General features: G+C 40.6%; 1 protein-coding gene across 1 annotated transcript in view; it reads left to right on the top strand.

The window, feature by feature from the left end:
* DNAH11 (dynein axonemal heavy chain 11) overlaps positions 1-22,880 on the top strand; it is a 320,226-nt gene that overhangs the window by 153,313 nt on the left and 144,033 nt on the right. The window contains 5 exon segments of the mRNA XM_027102655.1: positions 284-432; positions 8,979-9,129; positions 12,779-12,910; positions 18,044-18,217; positions 21,789-21,993. Coding sequence (XP_026958456.1) covers positions 284-432; positions 8,979-9,129; positions 12,779-12,910; positions 18,044-18,217; positions 21,789-21,993 — 811 coding nt within the window.

Here is a 22,880-nt window from a genome sequence, read left to right on the forward strand (position 1 = left end):
CACACACACACACACACACACACACACACACACACACACACACACACTCTTTTCCATGATGGTTTATCACGGGATACTGAATATAGTTCCCTGTGATATCCAGTAGGACCTTGTTATTTATCCATCCTATATATATTCCGACTGCATTTCTAGCTCAGGCAGTGACCTCATAGCCTTTGGCACTTCTCCTGGGGGAAGGACTTTGTGCTGTTTTGGAAAGTTAGCAGCCTTGCCTTTGCTCCCTAATGAAATGGCCACTTTTGTGCTGTGCTGCTCTGTCCAGGTGCTGACCTTGGCCAGCAATGAACGCATAGCTCTCACTCCCTCTATGAGGCTGCTGTTCGAGGTTCATCACTTAAGGACAGCAACCCCAGCTACTGTTTCCAGGGCTGGTATTCTATACGTGAACCCACAAGATTTAGGCTGGAATCCGTGAGTATTGCTTTTATTTTAATTGTGGTAAAATATACATGAATATTGAATTTACCATTTTAACCATTTTTGAGTGTAAAGTTCAGAGGCATTGAGTACATTCACGTTGTTGTACGACCATCATTACCATCCATCTCCAGAACCTTTTGCGTCTTCCCAGAGTGAAGCCCCAAAGGCACTAAGCAGTAGCCCTCCCAGCATCCCCACCTCCTTTCTACTTTCTCTCTATGAATTTGAATACTCTAGGTGCTTCTTATAAATTGAATCATATAGTAATTGTCTTTTTGTGCTGGGCTTATTTCACTTAGCATAATGTCTTCAAAGTTCATGCATGTTACAGCAGGTGCCGGAATGTCCTTCCTTTTCAAAGCTGAATGATATTCCATTTGGTAGAGATATATATACCTCATATTGTTTATCCATTCATCCTTCTGTAGATACTTGGGCTGCTTCTCCCTTTTGACTGTTGCAAATAATACTTCTGTGAACACGGGCATAATCTCTTTGAGTCCCAGCTTTCAATTATTTTTCGATACATACATGTACAAGCTGAACAGCTAGATCATATGGTAATTCTGCTTCAAATTTTTGGAGGAACTGCCATACTGTTTTCCATTAGTGTCTACTCCATTTTACGTTCCCATCAGTAGAGCGCAAGAGTTCCAATTTCTGCATGACCCCACCAATACTTGTTATTTTCTCTATTTTTTATAATAATGGGTGTGGAATGGTATCTCATTCCAGTTTTGATTTACATTTTTCTAATGATTAATCATTTGAGCATCTTTTCATGTGTTTATTGGCCATTTGTATATTTTCTTTGGAGACATGCCCATTTCAGTCCTTTGCCTATTTTTTAATCTAGTTGTTTAGGTTCTTTGTTGTTTTTGTGAACATTTCTTTTTTTAATCTTAGGTTTCTAAGAATGCTAAACATGTATTTGATTATTTGAAGAAAATGTTAGCAATTAAATTTAAAGTTAATTAATTAGGCTAACTTAAAAATCACTTAAAAATCACTAAATTAGCACCCGTATGCAGTTGTCATTTTTAGTTGGACATTACCCTGTTCACACCTTGTGCATGTTAAGACATATTTGTTGACTAAGTGAATAAGTAATAATAATAGCTCGTATGGAGCACATAGATATAAGTATATCATTTAGTGAACATTTGTGTGTTTGTATGTATACACATAATATGCATACATGAACAGTGGTGATGCTTTGATTTAGAATAACCAAGTTTTTTGTGCCCACTTGCTTACTCTTCAGATGCTTACACTTTCCATAATTCATGCTGGTGGTCCCTTGTCACCCCCTCTCGTATTCCCACTCTGCGCTGTAGAAACATCTGAGCTCTGCACATGAACACGTGCTGGTGCCTGGCATGCTTCTTGTGTCAGATGTCTTCTCTTTACCCCTGCACCCTGCTCTGTGCCCCCAGCGGCCATCCTGTGTGGACCACATCAATGGGCTCCTTGCCCTCTGGCTTCTGGTTGGTTTGGCCAGTGAGGAGCCCTGGCAGGAAATGAGAGGGAGAAAAGAGAGTGAGGTTAGGCTATTCATTCCCTTGGCTCCCTCCCTGCAGGAGCACATCAGGGTGACCGTGACCTTCATCAGCAGGTCCTCTTAAATGTCTCCATGAGATTCTTTGCTTCCAGGTTTTGATAGCCCTTCATTCTCTTGTCCCTGCAGCCGCGGGTGCTCTCACCATTTCTCAGCCATCACCCCATGACATGGCGCTCTCCAGTTTCCCTGCTTCTGCCCGCACCTTTGCCAATAGTCCCTTTATTGATCCTTCTCTATTATCCTAATTTGAGGATGACCTCTGTTCCCTGCCAGATGCCTGGCTCATGCACTCCTCCAGGCTACTTTTCTGTGTACTGATTTATTTACTAAGAGTCTCATCCTCTAACTCAGCAGCCAAGTAGAGCCATACCCAGGTTTCTGTGAAGGTAAACCTTCATTGGCTAGGGGAGGGAGTGATTTTTAAAACTCTAAAATGGAGAGTTCTTCTTGAGCTAATAGCTCCTTTCCCCAGCTAGGATATTGACTATCTCCTAGGATGCTTCTGTTGATCGGGAGCTAGCTGACGGAGAATCTCCAGTGCCCCTTGACTCCCCCATATGGAGAGCAGAGGCAGTCTTGTACCGCTCACGCCCACTGGTGTGGTCTGATTTCAGTAGTGAATCTCACAGTTCCCAAGGTCTCTGTAGTTCAGTTTTAATAACATACGGAGATTTGTGCTAACAAAAACGGTCTAAATCCCCATTTAAAGAAAGACTTTTATCTCATAAGTCAAAGGTCACAGTTTGGCAAAAGAGTCACCCAATTTACATTCTTGAGAAAGTTAAACCCCTCTTCACCATTAGATTTTATTTTCATGGAGGTTTTTTTAATTTAAGATCAATGGGTAGGTTTTAATTTTCATATGTGTGACCAAAGTGTCCATCCAGGTCATTATCCAAAATAATGGGAATCTTTTGTAAAGGATATTTTTATATTTTTACCTCCTACTGCCAGAAACTTTCAATGAACTACCAAAAAGTGGCTATTTCAAGTTGGGGGTGGTATATTTTTAACTCCATATTTATTGGATAATTTATTACCTTACTTTAATGTCATAATATTAAAAATGTGATAGCTTTACATGTATTGACTAATTTAATCCCTAATTACCTTCTGAGATCAATATAGTTATCAACCTAATTTCCCAAACCAGTATCTGTCTCAATTTTCCCCGATTTTTTAATTCGAAAGTGTTCAAAAATATAGAAGAATTGAAAAGGTGGTAGGTTACATTGTCCAACCATGCACTGTTTTCCTGCAGTCATCAATTTTTACAGTTTTACCCAATTTAATTTCCTTTGGCTGTACATACACTCCCTCTCACAGGCAGAGAGAGACGTATATTTTATTTTTTATATTTTTATATATAAATATTTTATATATAAATATTATATATAAATATTTATATATAAATATTTTTTATATTTATTTTTTTATTTGGTTGCACCGGGTCTTAGCTGTGGCTCACGGGCTCCTTAGTTGTGGCATGTGAACTCTTAGTTGCGGCATGCATATGGCATCTAGTTCCCTAGCCAGGGATCGAACCCGGGCCCCCTGCATTGAAAGTATGGAGCCTTATCCACTGCTACCAGGGTAGTCCCCTATATTTTCTACTTTTATTTATTTTTGCTGAATTATCTGAAAGTAAGTTGGAGATGTTGACAGTTCATCCCTAAGTACTTTAGCATCTCTCTCCTAAGAACTAGGGTATTCTCCTATATGAACATAATTCAATTAACATACCTAAGAAATTCATCTTTGATATAATACTATCAAAACAAACAGTAATTTTCCACAATTTCCCAGCTACCCTGGGAATTTCCTCTGTAGTTTTTAAAAAAAATCCAGCATCAAAACAAGGACCATGCATTGCATCTACTTATCTCTGTTTTCTCCTTTAATCTAGAATATCCACCCACCTTTTTCTTTCATGACATGTACAGTTTTGAAGAGAACAAGCCAGACATTTCGAAGAATAACCCATTGGTGGTTACAAAGTGGGTCAACCCTGTCTCCATATATTAGGTGACATTTTTAGTAAAGAACTTTTTCTCTTCTTCCCTTCTACTCTCCTTCCTCCCTTCCTTCCTTTCTCTCTCTCTTTTTCACTCTCCCCCCTTCTTTTGTTCTTTTTGAGGAGTGTCATTTTCTATTCATGGCTTCTTTTGTCTTAGTTCAGTGGGTTATTGCCAACAGTATTCATTGCCAACAGTATTCTTTTGCATGCTCAAGTTGCCCTAAATTTTGCCAGCAGGACCCCCTTCAAGCCAGCCTCTTGCATGTTCTTTTGTACTTGTTCTCCTAAGTCTGAGCATTTTGCTTTCTGACTAACGCAGATGCTTCTGGCTCATCTCAGACTTTACTTCCCCTACGCTTCTTTCACCCATTTCTCTAAGGAGCTGGAAGTGACTGCTTTCTGTATAAGGAGTGGTATTTAGAATCCAAGATAGGGATGCTAGGAGAGCTCATTGCCACTGGTATGTCATTGCTTCTAGACCCTTCAGTGAACAGAGTTAGGAAATATATTTTCTTAATTCATATTATGGGAACTGATAAGATATTTTGGATAGAAGAGATTATGAAATACTATGTTCATAGTATCTCTGTGGGGTTCATAGTATCTCTGTGGGACTAAATAGAATGCCATTATTGCTTAAGCTACTTGGAATATTTTTGTTAAAATTCACTGAGCTATTTAAAAGCATAATTTTATGTCCACATTTTACAGGTATGAGGTCAAACAACATCCTTAAAGTTACATCATTATGTGACTAGCTCTAGAAATCAAATACTATTTTAATTCTGAGTTCTAAGTAAGTTTACCGGAAGAATCCTAGACAGTTCATATATGTCTGTTGAGATCTTGAGACAATAGAGAAAGCAGGAGTTAGAAGAAAATTTCTGAAGATTATGATCAGTGAGAAGTTTTTCTAGTAGAAAAGAATAAAATGCACGGAAAGGGAAAAACAAACAGGTAATGAATTAAATTCATTTATAATTATTTAAATTATTAAAATTATTTAAAGTGAGCATAAGTGAAAGTGAGAGCTACCAAACTGTGTATCGCATGGCTTGTACATAATGATAGGAAAACGCAGGAGTATTTCTGGAATTTTGTCTGATTCCTGGAAGATAACTTTTGGTAGCCACAACTTGAGATCATACTTCCTTCTCTATTACTTTAGCTGAAAATACTCCTTTTTTAAAAATTGACTTCATTGAAATATAGTTGATTTACAATGTTATGTTAGTTTCAGGTATACAGCAAAGTGATTAAGTTATACATATATATATAATAGTTTGCCTCTGCCAATCCCAAACTCCCAATCCATCCCTCCCCCATGGCAACCACAAGTCTGTTCTTTGTGTCTGTATGTTTCTATTTTGTATTGATAGATAAGTTCATTTGTGTCATATTTTATATTCCACATATAAGTGATATCATATGGTATTTGTCTCTCTTTCTGACTGACTTCACTTAGTATAATAATCTCTAGGTCCATCCATGTTGCTGCTGCTGCAAATGGCGTTATTTCTTTCTTTCTTTTTTTCAACAGCTGAGTAATATTCCATTGTATATATATACCACGTCTTCTTTATCCATTCACCTGTCTGTGGACATTTAGGTTGTTTCCATGTCTTGGCTATTGTGAATAGTGCTGCTATGAACACAGGGGTGCATGTATTTTTTCGAATTATATTTTTTTCCTGATATATGCCCAGGAGTGGGATTGCTGGATCATATGGCAATTCTACTTTTAGTTTTTTTGAAAAACCTCCGTACTGTTTTCCACAGTGGCTGTACCAATTTACATCCCCACCAACAGTGTAGGAGGATTCCCTTTTCTCCCTATCCTAGCCAACATTTATTATTTGTAGATTGTTTAAGTATGGCCATTCTGACCAGTGTGAGGTGGTACCTCATTGTAGTTTTGATTTATATTTCTCTAGTTTTAGCTGAAAATATTCTTTTGCCTTTGTCTCACTCATTGTCTCACCTGCATTGGATAAGCTTGTTGTCTTCTACCCCTGCAATCCCATCCTTTCATCTTTGGATATTGTTTATATGTGTAAACATACAGATTCAGAAATCATCAAAGTACACTCCTGATCTGTGGGTCCTTTTAACTTCTGCTATTTTCCAGGCCACTGTGAATAATAGAAAACCCAGCTATAGCTGTGAGGGGCAAACTATAGAGAACTCTGATGAATTCCTGCTATCCTGTATGACAGGATTCCGACCGCAGACTACAGAGTAATAAATAAAAAAGTCTTCAGAAGCCTGAAGACTTTGGCTACCTATATAGTTTCTAAACTGCTGGACTTTAGACTTCCTGTGATGTGCCTATAGCAGTTCTAGAGAAGGAAGAAGAGCAACACAGCTGCTTATATGGAATATATTCGCAAGCACTGATGAGCCTAAGATTCTCTGTTAGTGACCTAGACGTTGGCATTAAGATGATGCATTAAGGCATCGTAATGTAGCTATTTCCTGAGGCAGGGGCAGCAATGTGGGTGATCACTTATGTAGGTAAGGAATAAATAAGTATGATATTTTCACTTGTATGTTGTATGATAGCAGTGTGTTTCATTTGGCCATGTTCAAATCTACAGCATCTTTTAAAAATCAGGAGAAACTTTTATATGAAGTAAGGTGAAAGGAATTGCCAACAGTACAAAAGTATAGCTTCAGTTTTTGCCGTTGCTGAAGATAATTTGCTGTCTTTTAATGTTTACTAAATTCAGCAGTAATTTATACATGAAATTTAAAACTGTCCATATTTAACAATACAGACTTTTTTTTTTTTTTTTTTACTTCCAATGCTGTGTGGTGTGCTTGACCGCTAGCAGAGGTCATTTTGGTTGGTTGGTTTTTTCCCCCGGTCAGGATCAGCTCTTACCACGTCTCCTGGTTTGATAGAACTAACTTTCTTATTTGTGGACGTAATTGGTACAACAGTATCATTTGCTCGTGGGCCTGGTCGGCTCTCCCTTTGAGACTTTGGCTACTGCCGACGTGGGTCAATGAAGTAGCTCTTACATGTCCCCTAAGTGCAAAGATCAATTCCATCTCTTGGGGCTGTGTTGACACTGCAGCTCCTAGTTACCCCTGCACAGCCTTCTGACCCCACAGAGACCAAAGACAGGGGTGGGGAGTAGGGGTAGAATTTGCTACATGCATCAGGGCACTGCCTACCAACCCTTAAGCCCTACCGAACATACTGTCTTTAGGCGATGATCAGAGAGGCAGAGCCAGGATCTGAACTCAGTTCTCTCAGTTCTCCCAAATCCACCAACTCTGTGCTAATGAGTAGCACTGATTGAGAATTTGTTATATGCCAGATGTTAATGTAAGCACTTAATACATGAGAACTCGTTTGCTGCTCACAACAACCCTAGGAAGTGCATTTCATTATTATCTCCATTGACAGATGAGAAACTTGAGGCACAGAGAGGTTAACTGACTTGCCCAAGGTAACAGAGTTAAAAAATGGATAAAGACCCAGGCAGTCTTAGAGCTCCATCTCCCTAAACAGTTCTCTCCCCTGCCCCCCTCCCCGCAGTAAGCTCTGGATACTAAGATTCCACTTCTGACAGCTTATGAAGAGTAAAATGAGTAGCTGAGTGGTAGGTGTAGCCTTCATTCCCACTACCTAACACCTGCATTCCATTGTTCCATGGCGCCCACTGGATGCAACTCGTGGAGCCCCAGAAGTGGTCTCTCAGTTGCCATCATGCAACTGGACTGCAGCTGATAATCATTCCTCTTGGACCTGAAAAAGTTTTGACAGTAGATATTTTATAAATCTAGCAGCAGTGTATAGGTAGTTGAATATTTAATAAAACCCTATTGTGAAGGCTTGTGAATATCAAAGGGAGCCTTTTCTAAGATAATCATCTCGCCTTAATTTCTTCTGATATTAAAAATATGAAATCTGGGCTTCCCTGGTGGCGCAGTGGTTGAGAGTCCGCTTGTTGATGCAGGGGACGCGGGTTCGTGCCCTGGTCCGGGAGGATCCCACATGCTGCGGAGCGGCTGGGCCCGTGAGCCATGGCCACTGAGCCTGCGCGTCCGGAGCCTGTGATCCACAACGGGAGAGGCCACGGCAGTGAGAGGCCCGCGTACCGGAAAAAATATATATATATATGAAATCTGATTTGCTTAAAGCAAGGTGTAGCTGTCATGGGTCTGGTCGCACTGCGTCTCTGGTGGCAGCTATATGTATTTGTGATCACTGCTTCCTATTTGATGAGAACTCTGAGCAGTTGTTTTTCATGTCACATCATACAGTTTCTTTCCAGAGACTACTGTGGGTGCTACTAAGTCATGTTTCATTTTATTGATAAGTAGTGTTTTATTAATATGTTAGAGATATGAATGTATCAAAATTCGTAACATTTTATAAGCTTCAGATTCATACACATGTACCCAAGTGTGAGATACCATTTTAGAGCCACTTACTGGAACCACATTATCAGCTATCAGGTTAGAGTTACATTCAGTCCAGTGAACAAGGAGAGACTTGGAAGTAGCCCCTATGGAATTTTCACCTTTTTATTTGTAACTGATTTCTCATTACTAAGTAATTGATGCCAGTTTTCATCAAGAAAGATCCCAAGCTGTTTTCATAAATAAAGCCTACCCTCTGAAAATACTTTCAGTCCTCTAGGAAATGACAAACTGTACTTCCTTATAAATGCTCAGTAATGGCCTACTTACCGTCTATTATGTTGGGTTTCTAAGTGCTATTAGGAGTTTCTTTTACATTCTTTTCATTAAGGTAAAAATGGCCATTAAAACAAGTTTTTAAAGGGTCATTTTAAAATATTTGCCATTTGAAAAATAGAATGAACCCACTCAATGTGTCCCTGAAGTGTTGGACCAAGCTGTGTTGAAGGGGGAAGCTTTTGAGTTGGTGGAATTTTCCTTTTCAAGCCGGGTGCCCCATAAAAGCTTTTCTGTGTTCTTCTTCAGGTATGTGGCCAGTTGGATAGACAGAAGGCAGCATCAGTCAGAAAAGGCCAATTTAACGATTCTTTTTGATAAATACATTCCTGCGTGCTTGGATAAGCTGAGAAGAAGCTTTAAAACCATCACTTCAATTCCAGAGAGCAGCCTGGTGCAGGTTTGTCCTGGGTCACACCGTTTCACTCTAGTCCTGATGTGGTAGTGTGGCTTGATCAAAATAGAAGTTCTTGCTTGTTCAAAAAGATGCAATGGTTTCTGGAATGGTTAGGTTGCTCCAACCCTCCCCCACCCCAGCCCCCGTGTTCCCCAGTGCTTTTTGCAATCGTCTGTCACACGCCTATCACATGCTATGACCATTTGGGTTTATGGTCTGTTTCTTTCACAAGACTGTGAACCAGAGGACTGAAGCCACCTTTTACCATTTTTATATCTCCAGAGATTTCCGTAATGCCAAGCACATAGTAGGTCCCAATACATTATTGAATCATTGCGTTCTTCCCAAGTATATTTGCGTGGAATAAGAAGAACAGGATAGTAACAGCCTCATTTATTTTTCTGTTTCCTAAGTAACTGGCCCAGAGAAGGTGCTCAGTGTGTTGTTTTTGAGTACAAAAACATTCATGCAATTAAAGATGTTGGCCGGTGAGTAAGAGAAAGCTTCTGAACTCCGCCTCGTCGGGCACCACACTGCCAGGCCTCCCACTCTCTCTTCCCTTTTTCTTTTCTTTTCTTTTCTCCCCCTTTCTTTTCTTTTCTCCCCCTCCCAAAAATAGTCCTCAGGTCAGGTCAGTCTAGTTCATAGTATTTCAGGGATAGATTTTTTTTTTCTGATCCTCATTGTGAGACAGCTGGTTAGAGTGAAGAGTATATATGATACATTGTCATGGCAGCAAATGAAAATAATTCACAGCACACAGAAATGAAGGTTGTGATCTTAATCTCAGCGTGAAGAATAACTATCCCCAGCCTTCACAAGTCTAAAACTTGACAGAAGGTTAACAGTTAGAAACCTTTATTTGTGTCTCTTTAGGAGCAAGATTGGTTTTGAAGTACTTTGTTACCGTGAAGTTACTATGATACAGAATTTGTTTGAAGCTAAATTAGAAATAGTCACAAGCATAATAAGAAGAGAAAGTTCAGGTTTTCGGATAATTCACACACCAATTAAGAAAACGATAGTCTTCAACAGTAATTATCTGAGGTATAGTTTATTTCTGAAAGCAGGTCTGAATTTATTCATAATGAATTAATTTTGTGGTTAGCCTAATTAGACGTCCTCTGGTGTAATACTTGCAAAAAAGCAAGTGTCGAGTTCCTTCTCAACTTGACTTGTGTATTTGTGTTTCTCTGTGGTGCGAACTTTTTCATTCAAGAGTAGTGTGAAAATAAGTCAGTAGGAATTAATACGATTTTTGCTCTCACTTCCTCCTTTTGTAGTACTCAGAAATGGCATTTTATTCTTAACTCCTTTTTTGGCTGCTGTTGTATAAAGTCGTCTCTTTGCAGTGATTGCTTATAAGGACAAAATTTGAGACAAAAATGAGCGTACAGGAGAATAGCTTAAGAAGACTACCTTATTTTTATTGAAGTATAGTTGATTTACAATGTTGTGTTATACATACTGGTATACAGAAAACTGATTCAGTTATGTATATATGCACACACATATATACACATATATATGTATGTATATATATTTTTTTCATATTCTTTTCCACTGTGGTTTATCACAGGATATTGAATATACTTTGTGCTATACAATAGGACCTTGTTGTTTATCCATTCTACATATACTAGTTTGCATCCGCTAATCCCAAACTCCCAATCCATCCCTCCAGCCCCACTTCCCCTTGGCAACCACAAGTCTGTTCTCTATGTCTGTGAGTCTGTCTCTGTTTCACAGATAAGTTCGTTTGTGTTATATTTTAGATTCCACATACAAGTGATATCATGTGATATTTGCCTTTCTTTGTCTGACTTCACTTAGTATGATAATCTCTAGGTCCATCCAAGTAGCTGTAAATGGCATTATTTCATTCTTTTTAAAAGGCTACTTTAAGAAATTAATGTACTGTGTTTTCCAGTATATGAAACTTTTTTGCTTTACATTTGGTAAGGTGTTTTAACTCATTCAGAATATGCACCAAGGTATGATTTTATTAATTGCTGGCACAGAGCTTAAAATGTTTTCCAAGTACTGTGTTTGGGAGAAAACAGAAAAAATCAGGTGCGTTATCAGCAAGTTCAAATCAGTGGATAATGTCATATTCAGACCTTTCAGTCTTTTTCATTTTGATTTTAACAGTTCCTTAGACTCACATGGCTTCTACTCAGCAATAGCAAAACCTCAGAGTTTTACATTATTTTTCTTGATAACAAATCGGTGAGTTTTATTCCATTAGAAGATTATTTTAAATTGGCAATCACGGCACAATATAAAATAATGGAAATCAAGAGAGACTGAAAAAATATAACAGGCGCTCAACTATTTAAATTTTGAAAACATTTCCAAATTATGTCCAGGACCCATTTTCCATGTTACCATGGATTTTCCCCACCTCTCATGGTTGGGAAGGAGAGGCACACACATGACGTGCTTTGTTATAGCTTCCGTAGCTGTGTGTATGATAGTGATAAAAATCTACTGCTACCTCCAGAAACTGGGGGAAGGGTATCATGAGTTTTGAGGGTCTATGACAGTACTAAGTCATGAAAACCAGTTTTGTGCTTTAGAGCAGGGGTCCCCAACCCCCGGGCCTCGGACCAGTACTGGCCCCGTGGCCTGTTAGGAACAGGGCCACACAGCAGGAGGTGAGCGGCGGGCCAGCGAGGAAGCTTCATCTGCCTCTCGCTCCCTGTTGCTCCCCCGCATTGCTCACATTACCTCCTGCACCATCCCCCCACTGCCCCCGCCGTCCATGCAAAAATTGTCTTCCACGAAACCGGTCCCTGGTGCCAAAAAGTTGGGGACTGCTGCTTTAGAGAACTAGCTCAAAAACATGTTCATTTTGGTTATGATTTCACATGACAGAGGTGTTTGCAGCAGCCATGTTCCCTCCTTGCTGACCTGATTGCCCTGGACACGGAGTGTGTTTCAGACCAATAGAGCCGTTTCACCCGGAGGTGAAGAGCAAGTTCCTGAACAGCCTTTCTTCCAGGGTTAACTTTAGTGTCCTGTCTCAAAAATGCCACAGGCTAAGGCTGTCAGTCCGGCTTTCTAAATTTATGACAACAGGTGGGGGAAACAGCTGCTGAAGTACTAAGGGAAAGTGGATTATCTAAACGTCCAGCCGTGGGAAATGGTTGCATAGCCTTTCCATCTAGTGCCTTCGTTCCCAGGGATATTGTAGGGCAACACTTAGGGAAAAGGAAAAATGCCTTTAGTTTGTTTTTAAGTGAGAAAGTGGTCTATAGAATATACCCACTATGTGTAGTATGTAGTAGTATGACTCCCTATTTATAAAAAAGACAGCACAGCTATATCCCCATTATTTTTTTCTTTTTGGTTTTATGTATTTCTCTTTATTACAGTGATTATTGGAGGATTTATGATAATAGGTTTTTTTTTTTAACAGTTTGTTGTTACCTAGAAGATTAGTTTGGTTGAAAGCGGCCAAGGATGTCCACCGCTGACTCAGAAACCCAAGGCCGCCATTTTTGTGTCTCATGGGGTAGCAAATCACAGAACGGGGAAAAAATCACAGAATCTCTTAAGGGTACAGTGGATTTGTTAATAAGCCCTGTGAACTTACTTCACTGTTTTAAAAAAAGTTTCCCTGAAAGAATGGCTTTTTCTTTTTCTTTAGACTCTTTGCACTCTTTTGGAATGTTTGTTGACTCCTGAAAATGTACCTTCTGACAGCCCGAAGGAAGTTTATGAGGTCTATTTTGTCTTTGCTTGTATCTGGGCATTTGGAGGCATTCTGCTACAAGATCAGGTATGTGTAGAAATAGTTTATAGAACCAGTTTTATTTGGGGGGAAATATTATTCTTTGTGATCCCTATGGGGTTTTTAAAATGTGTATTTTCATAAATCTATCCTACTTGCCCTATTCTCTCCTAAGCCTGTAACGTTGTCAGCAAGCTCGTTCAGGCTGGTGGTGCTCTCTTTGGCTGATAAGGTCAAATCCATAGCCTTCCATCAGATCTGTCTTCTGAATTCAAGGTTCCATGTCAATACCAGCAGTGTTTCAGTGTGCCTGAGACAGGGTGCTTCATCTGCCCCACCCCCATATTTGCTCTTCCTCTTTCGTCTTTTCCTCAGTGATGCATTTCTCCCAGTTGCTCTAGTTAAAAACCTGGGAGACATCATCTTATTTCTACATCCCATGGTCATCAGATCCTTTCAGTTAGAAAATAGCTGTCACATCTGTCCCCTCTTCTCTATCCCTACAGCCTTAATTCAGGAGTGTATCATCTTTAGATTGTTGTGGGCTACCACATTGTTTTGGCTTGGACTCCCATAACAAAGTATCATACCCTGGGTGGCTTAAACAACAGAAATTTACTTTCTCTCAGTTCTGGAGGCTGCGAGTCCAAAGTCAAGGTGCCAGCACGGTTGAGTTCTGGCGAGGACCCTCATGCCTTGCAGACGGATACCTTTTTCTGTGTCCTCACATGGCAGAGAGAGAGAAAGATTAAAAGTTTTCTTATGTCTTTTCTTGTAAAGTCGCTAATCTAAACATAATCACCTCCCAAAGGCCCCATCTCCAAATACCATCACATTGGGGATTAAGCCTTCAGCATATGAATTTTGGTGGGGAGATAATTCAGTCCACAGCACATAATAACATTCAAATTGGTTTCCAGGTCTCTAGTCCTCTTACCCTCTAAGTAGTCTCACACATGATTCCTAGGGTAATTGTTGTGAACCACAGTCAACCTCAGGCTGGTTCCTTTCCATTGTTCTTTCCTTCAGCCTAAAGTGAAGCTATCATTCCTACACAGCATTGCTAGTACAGTCCGTTTGTGGCTTCTGAGTTCTTCTGGGCAAACACTGGAGATAAGAACTTGCATAGATGTGCGCACACACACGTGCGCTCACGCCCACACACGACACATACCACACACAAACTGCTTAGACTTGCCGAAGTACAAAGTGGGAGTTTTTCACCTTTAGAATTTGCACATCTAATCTCTCCCATGCACCTCTCTGTATAGATTTTTTCATGTAATCTTTACAATAATTCTTCAAGGTATCCCCACTGTGCAGATAAAGTAAAGCTCAGAGAGGCAAAGTAACTTGACTGATGGGAAATGATGACATCAGGATTCCCACTCATGTATCTCTCTCTCCACAAGCCATCCATGGTACACCAGGATCTCTTATGGTCGTAGTGCTTCTATGGGTACCTCTGAATCTTTGAATTAAAAATAGATAGCATATGTCTTCCAGGCTTCCCTAAATGTTTCCAGATGTAAACAGGGAATTTAAATTGGAAGGCATCACAGCCAAGAATGACCCAAATTTGTTGGTTTACTCACTGTAGGTTCTAAAATCCATGGTTGCTGTAACCTGAGGGCCAGTTCCTCTTCTTGTTACTAGGTAACCGTAAATTATATCTATAAATAAATCTGGCATTCTATATCTTATTCTGACCCTTCTCAGAAGCCACATTTCCTTCAGTAATCTCCAAGTGCTTTCTAAAGAATATAGCCTCTGTTGCCTGAGTGAGACTATTGGGTGACTTCACATGGTTTTTCTCAAAGGCAAAATTTACATGTGTGGATTTCTCCTTCATGGAGACCACATGCAGACTCTCCCTCTCTCCCCCTCTCCCCTTCTCCCCCAAAACCTCATGGGTTTTGTCTTTTTTCCAGTGTTCTCCAGAAGGGTTTTCCTTTTCCAGGGCCTACAACCAGGTAAAATCACATGAGTAGGAGGTTGACAGCTGAGATCTTTCTACTCCTGATCATAACAGCTCACCTTCCTCCCAGCTGATCCTCTTTTCATCTTTGCAGTTTCCCAACCTGGCAGCCTTCCAGCCAGTTATTCAAGCCAGCAGCTGGGCATCGCATGGTCCCCTTCCTCTCCCAGACACTCTTTCCCCAATTAATAGTTATCATCATCATCATCATCATCTTTAAACTTTCAAAAAGACTTTAACTGTGAAGCATTCAAAAGAGAGGCTATGAAGTTGGAAACATGAATGAAGCAGACCCCAGAAAGAGTCTTAGGATAGCCATTTATTCAACAAATTTGGGTGCCTACTGTATGTCAGGGAACGTGCTCAGGGCTCTTAATAGGCTAGCTCGCTGAATCTTCAAAAAAATAAATCCTGTCTATATAGGTACAACTATTCTCCTTTTACAAAAAAGAAACTGAAACTTAGATAAGTTAGCCTGCTTGGGAACATGGCTAACTAATGTCTGAGGCAAGTTCAAGCTGCAGCAGACTGACTCAGGACCTGTGTTCTTAACCCAGGCTGTTGCAAACACCTTCCAAAATTGGCCCCCCATCAACACTCTCTGAGCCTCCTGTAAACAGCCGTTATCCTTTCTCACTTGGCTTCTGAAGTAAGCTCCTCACTGGTCTTTCCGCTTCTATACTTGCCCCATAATCCATTATTCACTCAGCGGCCAGAGTGATTTTTTTTTAATGTAAATTGGATTATATGATACACTACTGAGTTTACAACACTTTAATTGCTTTTAAGATAAAACTTTAAAATGTAATACTCTTTACACAGCCTCTGGATCTGGCGCTGCCTCTCTCCCTACTTCTTCCTCTGCTGCTGCCTCCCCTCGCTCCCCTCCAGCTGCACCGGCCAGTTTCTGGAACACAGGTTGTTTCGTACCATAAGATATTTGCACATGCTGACCTCTTCCTGCTTCCTGGAATGGTCTTCTCTCTAATATGTGCCTGTTCTCAGAGATGGCTTCCCTGAACGTCCAGTTAAAACAGATTCACCGGGGCTTCCCTGGTGGCGCAGTGGTTGAGAGTCCGCCTGCCGATGCAGGGGACACGGGTTCGTGCCACGGTCCGGGAGGATCCCACATGCCGCGGAGCGGCTGGGCCCGTGAGCCATGGCCGCTGAGCCTGCACGTCCGGAGCCTGTGCTCCGCAACGGGAGAGGCCACAACAGTGAGAGGCCCACATACCGCAAAAAAAAAACAACAACAACAACAACAACAAAAAAAAACCAGATTCACCCATTTCTCTCACAACGTCGCCTTTCAAGGAGCCTGTTTATATATTTGTCCTTTCATTGGCTTCACCTCTGCTTGCACCATGCTTCCTCATGGCTTCCCCTTTCTCTTTCCCATAAACTCTATGAGGGCAGAAACCTGTTTGTTTTCTTCCCCACTATAGAACAAAATGCATTTCAGTGAGTGAATGAATGATTCAAAATTTGTCATCAAAACCTTTGCTGATGTAGTGGTTAGGTGAAGCAAATTTTGATGTAAAGTAGAAGTCGTATGTATCCTGCCTACAGAGAATGGTGCCAGATAAGGAATACCTTCTGAATGAACTTGATTTCAGACCAACTTCTGTAGGGTGATAAAAAAAATCTCATGACACCAATCTGAACGTAACCGAAATGAACCTAAACTCATTGACCTATGAGTGGTGGTGGGTAGGAAGATGAGCTCGGCTTGTTTGGAAAGTGATGGGATCAGCTCTCCCTGCTAAGGCTGATCACCCCTCTCAGCCCCGACCACACTCTCCTATCCTCCAGCCATCCTGTCTGTCTCTATTTGTGTGTGTGGGATAGTGTCGTACAAAAAGTGGGCCGTAGTCCACGGACATAAGGACACCAAAGTAAAAGCAAGTTTAAGAATTCTTCTGGAGAAAAATGGGACTTGAAGTCTTAGATAAGTGAGATTGCTGAATGCAATGGACCATGCACAGTGGTTTTAGAGTTCACCAAAACTCACTTTGCCAGCTCATCCTGGGGATGTAAGAGTCTAGGCCAGGTCATCCTGTAGATACAGAAGGGGTTGTTAGTTGCTAGTACGCAGTTGGAATTTCCCCTCCTGCATCTTCCAAACCCTAATCTAGCAGCAAAGGGCTTGTACCTGTCGTAGTATAAAAGCAGGCACCTTTGGGTTTCCCTGGTGGCGCAGTGGTTGAGAGTCCGCCTGCCGATGCAGGGGACACGGGTTCATGCCCCGGTCTGGGAAGATCCCACATGCCACGGAGCAGCTAGCCCCATGAGCCATGGCCGCTGAGCCTGCGTGTCCGGAGCCTGTGCTCCACGACGGCAGGGGCCACAGCAGTGAGAGGCCCGCGTACCGAAAAAAAAAAAAAAAAAAAAAAGCACCTTCTAGCAAGGAGAACCTGTTTCCTACGCTGTCATCTTCTCTGGAAGATTCTCTTCTAGGGCAGGGATTTGTGGAGTTTTCAGCTAGACCACTGAGTTGTGCTGTGCTAGAAAACCAAGTCCAAGTTCTTTCCCTCATGGCAGAGCTTCTCAGATTTCCAATTTCAAAGACCAACAACATTTCAATAATGATTTGGAGGAATGAAATAGGGTTACCAACTGTCTGCTTTTCTAAATAAGGGCATTTATTTTAAAATGACCATTTATTATCACCATAGCTTTATAAAGGAAAGGATATTTTAACGCCAAAAGTTCCAGGAAGGCTATAAGCTCAAAGAACAGTATTTAAATCAATAATGTTACTAATTTTTTAAAGTATTCCTTTGTTCTTACTTTCCTCATTTTACCCTCAGTTCATGGAGATATTAGTAGAAATCAATACCACCATTTGCTAACCACTGTCTTATAGCATGGTGATTTGCATGATAGCCCATTATTGAATTGAACAACCTTGGGGTCATTGAAGGTTCATCTAAGCTTACCTTGTTCTTTAAGTTAATAATTACTCCAGAAAATTTGTACCTGATGGACATATGGCAATTATAGCTTTCTGCCTTGATGGTATTGTCATTCATTATAGCTTCCTTCTAGTTATTTATTTTTTCTTGGGTCAGTTACTCAATCCCATTTGTAATTATGAGTCTGTACAGTGCAAACACTGTGTGATCAGCCATATTTGCAGGGGCTCTCTGTGTGTTCAAAATTACTTTTAAGTCCGCAATAAGAATTTCTCTTGCTCTCCTTAGGTTTCTGGTTGTCAAGCTGAATTCAGTCAGTGGTGGCATAAAGAGATGAAAGCAGTGAAGTTTCCATCCCAGGGAACAATTTTTGATTATTATCTGGACCACAAAACTAAGAAATTCTTGCCTTGGGCTGATAAAATCCCCCAATTTACTATGGATCCAGAGGCACCTCTGCAGGTAGGTGTGGGGAACACAGTGCTCTTCAAGCCACATATGCTGGTTTGAGCCTTGTTTGTTTGTTTTTGAGCAGTCAGTCTTTTTTTCCCTCCCTGATCAATAAATTACTGTTGGCATGGTCAGCATATAACGTATTTCCTTGGAGAGAAGAATCTCAAGTTATAGGAATGACTAGTGGGATGGTTTCTATATTTCTACAACTTCTTTTTTAAAATTTATTTCAGTTTAATTCTGTGGTAACAGCTTTCTTTAGATTTTCCTAGAAATTGTGTGATTTTATAAAAATCGGAAGCACGCTTCTATTAGTTTAGTGAGTCTTACTTCTGACCTTAGTGTGAATTTCTTAAACAGTGCTTTTCACATATAACTTCTTTCCTTTACTCCTCAAGCCATAAAATGAATGTTTGATCTTCTTACTCATATTTTCAAACTCACATGGCAGCTCACAGATCTCAATGAATCTTTATCATCTTTTAACTGTTTATAACTTGTCCTACATTTTTATATATCAAGTTATTCTTTAACCATCTTCTAATTCTGCCTCAGTCTGTTTTGCTTTTCATTACATTTCTTTCTCAACATCACGTCGTTTTGATTGATTTTGGAGCTTAGTATTTCAAGTAGTGCCATATGAAATGCATACAGGTGATTTCTGCACTAACCAGGAGGCACGTAGTGTGAAATAAAAGAAAATCCAGCGTGAGTTTCTTGGAGCTACAGTAACCGAGTACCACAAACTAGGTGGCTTCAACAACAGAAGTTTATCGTCTCACAGTTTTGGAGGCTAGAAGTTGAAAATAAAGGTGTTAGCAGGATTGGTTCCTTCTGATGGCTGTAAGGGAAAATCTCTCCTAGCTTCAGGTGGTTCGCTGAAAATCTTGGTGTTCCTTGCAATGTGGCAACATCCCTCAAATCTTCACACGATGGCATTTTCCCCGTGTGTCTTCTTTGTATTTACATTTCCATTTTACCAGTCATTTTGAATTAGGGGCCTGCTCTGCTTGTATTAGTGTGCTCGGGATACCCTGACAAACTACCAGAGACTGAGTGGCTTAAACATCAGAAATTAATTTTTCTCATAGTCTTAGAGGCTAGAAGTCCAGGTTTGAAGTGCTAGTAGATTTGGTTTCTCCTGAGGCCTCTGTCCTTGGCTTGTAGATGGCCACCTCTTGCTGTGTCCTCACATGGTCCTTCCTCTGCATACACACATCCCTGGACAGTCTTGAAGTGTGTCCAAATTTCTTCTTCCTACAAGAATATCAGTCAGATTGGATTAAGGCCCACTCTCTCAGCCTCATTTAAACTTATCACCTCTTTAAAGGGCTTATCTCCAAATACAGTCATATTCTGTGACACTGGGGTCAGGGCTCCAACATATGAATTTTTGGGAGGACACATTTCGCCCTATAACCACTTAACCAGGAGGAAACTTATCATTTTACAAACCAGAAATTCAGAGGTAGGAAGGCCTTATGACTTGGTGATATCACCAAGGATTCAGATCTTCTCGCCTTGACACTGGCCTCACTTGAAGACTGGTATCCCTCCTGATCTCAAGATGACTCTAGTGGTCCCAGGAGTTTGAAGGAAACAAGTTAGGGGGAAAGAAGACTTTCTCATATTTTTTATTAAGACTGAAGAAACTTTTTGCAGAAGCCCCAGAGCAGACTGCCCCCTGTATCCAATTCACCAGGGGTCACATGCCACCTCTAACCCAGTCTCAGGCCAGGGTAATGAGGTTAAGCTTTGACAATCATCACACCATTGCAGGAGTCAGGTTGTGTGGAGGAGGGGCAGAGACTTGAACAAAGTGGGGCTCTGGCAGGAGGGAAGAAGTGGACAGATGGATTCTGGGAGGCAACCAGCAAGGTCTGCTCCATCTGCTTTATAGATTTTGACATCTCTGTTTCCGCTCAGCCTGTCTAGACTTCAGCTACCTACCAGTATTATCTAGGTGGTTGAAAGCTGAGGATTTGTACTTAACCAAAAGAAACACACACACACGTACGTACACACACACACACACACACACACACACACACACACACACACACACAAGTGGTATCACAAGGTTGATGCACCTTATCAGTGATGCATTTTATTCAACAGAGAACCTATCAGGACTTCGTAGTCTTACTGTATACACAACTGCACCAAATGTGGCTATTTGATTAAAAACCTCTTAACATGTTAGAGGAGAACCATACTGAGCCAATAATAGTAGCAAATACTAATATGACATTATAATATGTCAGGACCTTTTCTAAGTGCCTTATTTCCATAGATTAACTAATTTAATCCTTATGAAAATTTTCTAAGGCAGGAACTGTTACTAGCCTTTTTACATATGGAGAAATAGAGGTACCAAGACATCAGGTAATGTGTATACAGTCCGTGATCAGCAGAGCATTCTTTGTGGTAGGTAAGACAGGGCGTGGGCTCCCGACAGATTTGAGTTTGAATCTAAGTACTACCACCTATGAGTTTGGCCAAGTTATGAATGTTCTCTAAGCTTTAACTTCATCATCTCTGAAATGGAAATGATAACAAAACTCTCCTCATAGGTTTGTTATGAGTGTCATATGATGTAATGCGTGCAAAGGGCTCAGCATAGAACCTGTCACATACTCAGCTCTCAGTAGGTGTTAATTATGGGTATTAACGTGTGGACCTTATTACAGAGTTCATGTGTTTTTCTTATGAGCAATATAAATCCTGCAAGTAGTTTTTTTAATCCCCTTTTTAATTTGGCCACCAAGAAATGTAAGACGTATTCAGTTCTCTAATCACCACGCAGGCTTCTCTTTCCTGCGTGTCTGTGTCTGCTTCCCCTTTTCCTCATCTTATATATTAGTCTCTGTTCCCTGAGTCTGGCTTTTACTTGTATTCTTCGTTTTATTGTATTCTTGTAAGCCACCTCTAACTTTTTGTGAAACGATGTAGCATCTAAATAAATAGCCAATTTTCAAAACAGAAACATGTTATGAGAATTTTTAACAAAACAATGCACGGTAAGTTTCCACAGTGCCTTGGATTTGTGAATATTTCACTTAATGCCTGTTTCCTCCAAGCTGGTCTCTCCTCGCACTGAACTCCTTTAGCGTGGATTGTGCCTAATCATTTTGAACATTAATCATTAATCTTACTGGGCCCAGGAATTGCTACCAATTTTTGGTTGTTTGTGGCTTGGCTTTTCACATGCTTTATCATCTCCTCAAGAGTGGTGGACAGTTTCTTAAGCATTTACTGCATTCCCTTGTATGTGTAACACAAGGTTAGGCAGAGTGTAGGTATTCCGTGACAGGGAGCCTTCGGTGCTAGCTCTTAACTGGAAAACATAAATCAGTTGCTTCTGCTGTGGCACTTTGATGGCACTACCCAGCTGCTCTTCTCAAGCTGTGATGTCTGAACTGATCATTCAAAACAAGAAATTAAGTGGAATCTCTCCTACTGGCTGTTTAGAACTAAGAATTCATTTGGTCTCAATTCTAAAATGACTGGGTTGGTTCAGATACAAAATTTTGGAATGCCTCTCTCTCTGATCTTTCTCTCATTCTATTTTTCTCTCCAGAGAGTTCTGGTTCACACATCAGAGACAACTCGTCTTCAATATTTCATAGAGTTGTTGCTTGAGAAAGGACAGCCGCTGATGCTGGTAGGAAACGCTGGAGTGGGAAAAACAGTCTTTGTAGGTGACATACTAGCAGGTCTCTCCGAGGCTTATATAGTGTCCCATGTGCCTTTCAACTACTACACAACATCGGCAGCTCTGCAGAGTAAGTGTTCCTCCTGTTCATACTTGAGAAACAAGAGATCAGAAACTGTCAAGGGCAGAACATGCAGCCCAAAGAAATGATTACTTTTGCTAGGCTTTAGACATTTTGCTTAGGATGCATTTTTACTTGTCACCATTCTGGCTAAATATACTTTGTCTGAATATTGTGATTTTTGGCTTTCCATATCACTCCTGGCTTTTTGTGGGTTACTACTGTATAGAACAGCAAGAATTTACGTCAACAGTGTTCATTGCTTTGCCTCTAAACCGTTTGGTTAGCTTTAATCAATTTCACGGAGCCCTAGCAACAGAAGAATATACTCCAGGAAGAGTGCACTGGTTACCTTTTCAAGTAAGGGACTGATTTAGGGGGAAGTTCATTCAAACTGTATTGATGAAATGACAGGCCCCAGGTTGTTAGTTAAATTTTAGAAGAGCTATGAGAATAATTTTTAACTGTTGAATACATGTGTCAGCGTAATCAAAGGAACCACATAGATTTGGGTCATTCTGAGTTTGGAAGGGCACATGAAGTAGATGTGTAGAAGTAGAGAAGCACTGATATCGATATAAAGAGCTGATAGTGGTAACTCTGTCACTCTGGCCAGCACAGCAATGGGGCTGTGCTGAATGGGGGCAGCAGAACTCCCTTCTGTCCGCTACTGTAGGAAACCTGTTGCCCTGAATGTGTTTTCTTGTTGTGTTTTCTTGTTGCTGTTTTCTCAGCTCTGTCAGTAAAGATTAATAACGTATTTTCTTATCACGGACATCAACTCGGCCAAGAACGATTTTTCTGTAATCTCTTTCTTAATCAAGTTTGTCTTCTTCATCATTGTGACTGGAACAGTTAAAAAGCTGACTCAGAAGTTTTTCATTCATTTCTTTAGC

The sequence above is a fragment of the Aethalodelphis obliquidens genome, unplaced genomic scaffold, assembly GCF_003676395.1.
Source record: "Aethalodelphis obliquidens isolate GAN/ISIS:26980383/991018 unplaced genomic scaffold, ASM367639v1 scaffold5, whole genome shotgun sequence".
NCBI lineage: Eukaryota > Metazoa > Chordata > Mammalia > Artiodactyla > Delphinidae > Aethalodelphis > Aethalodelphis obliquidens.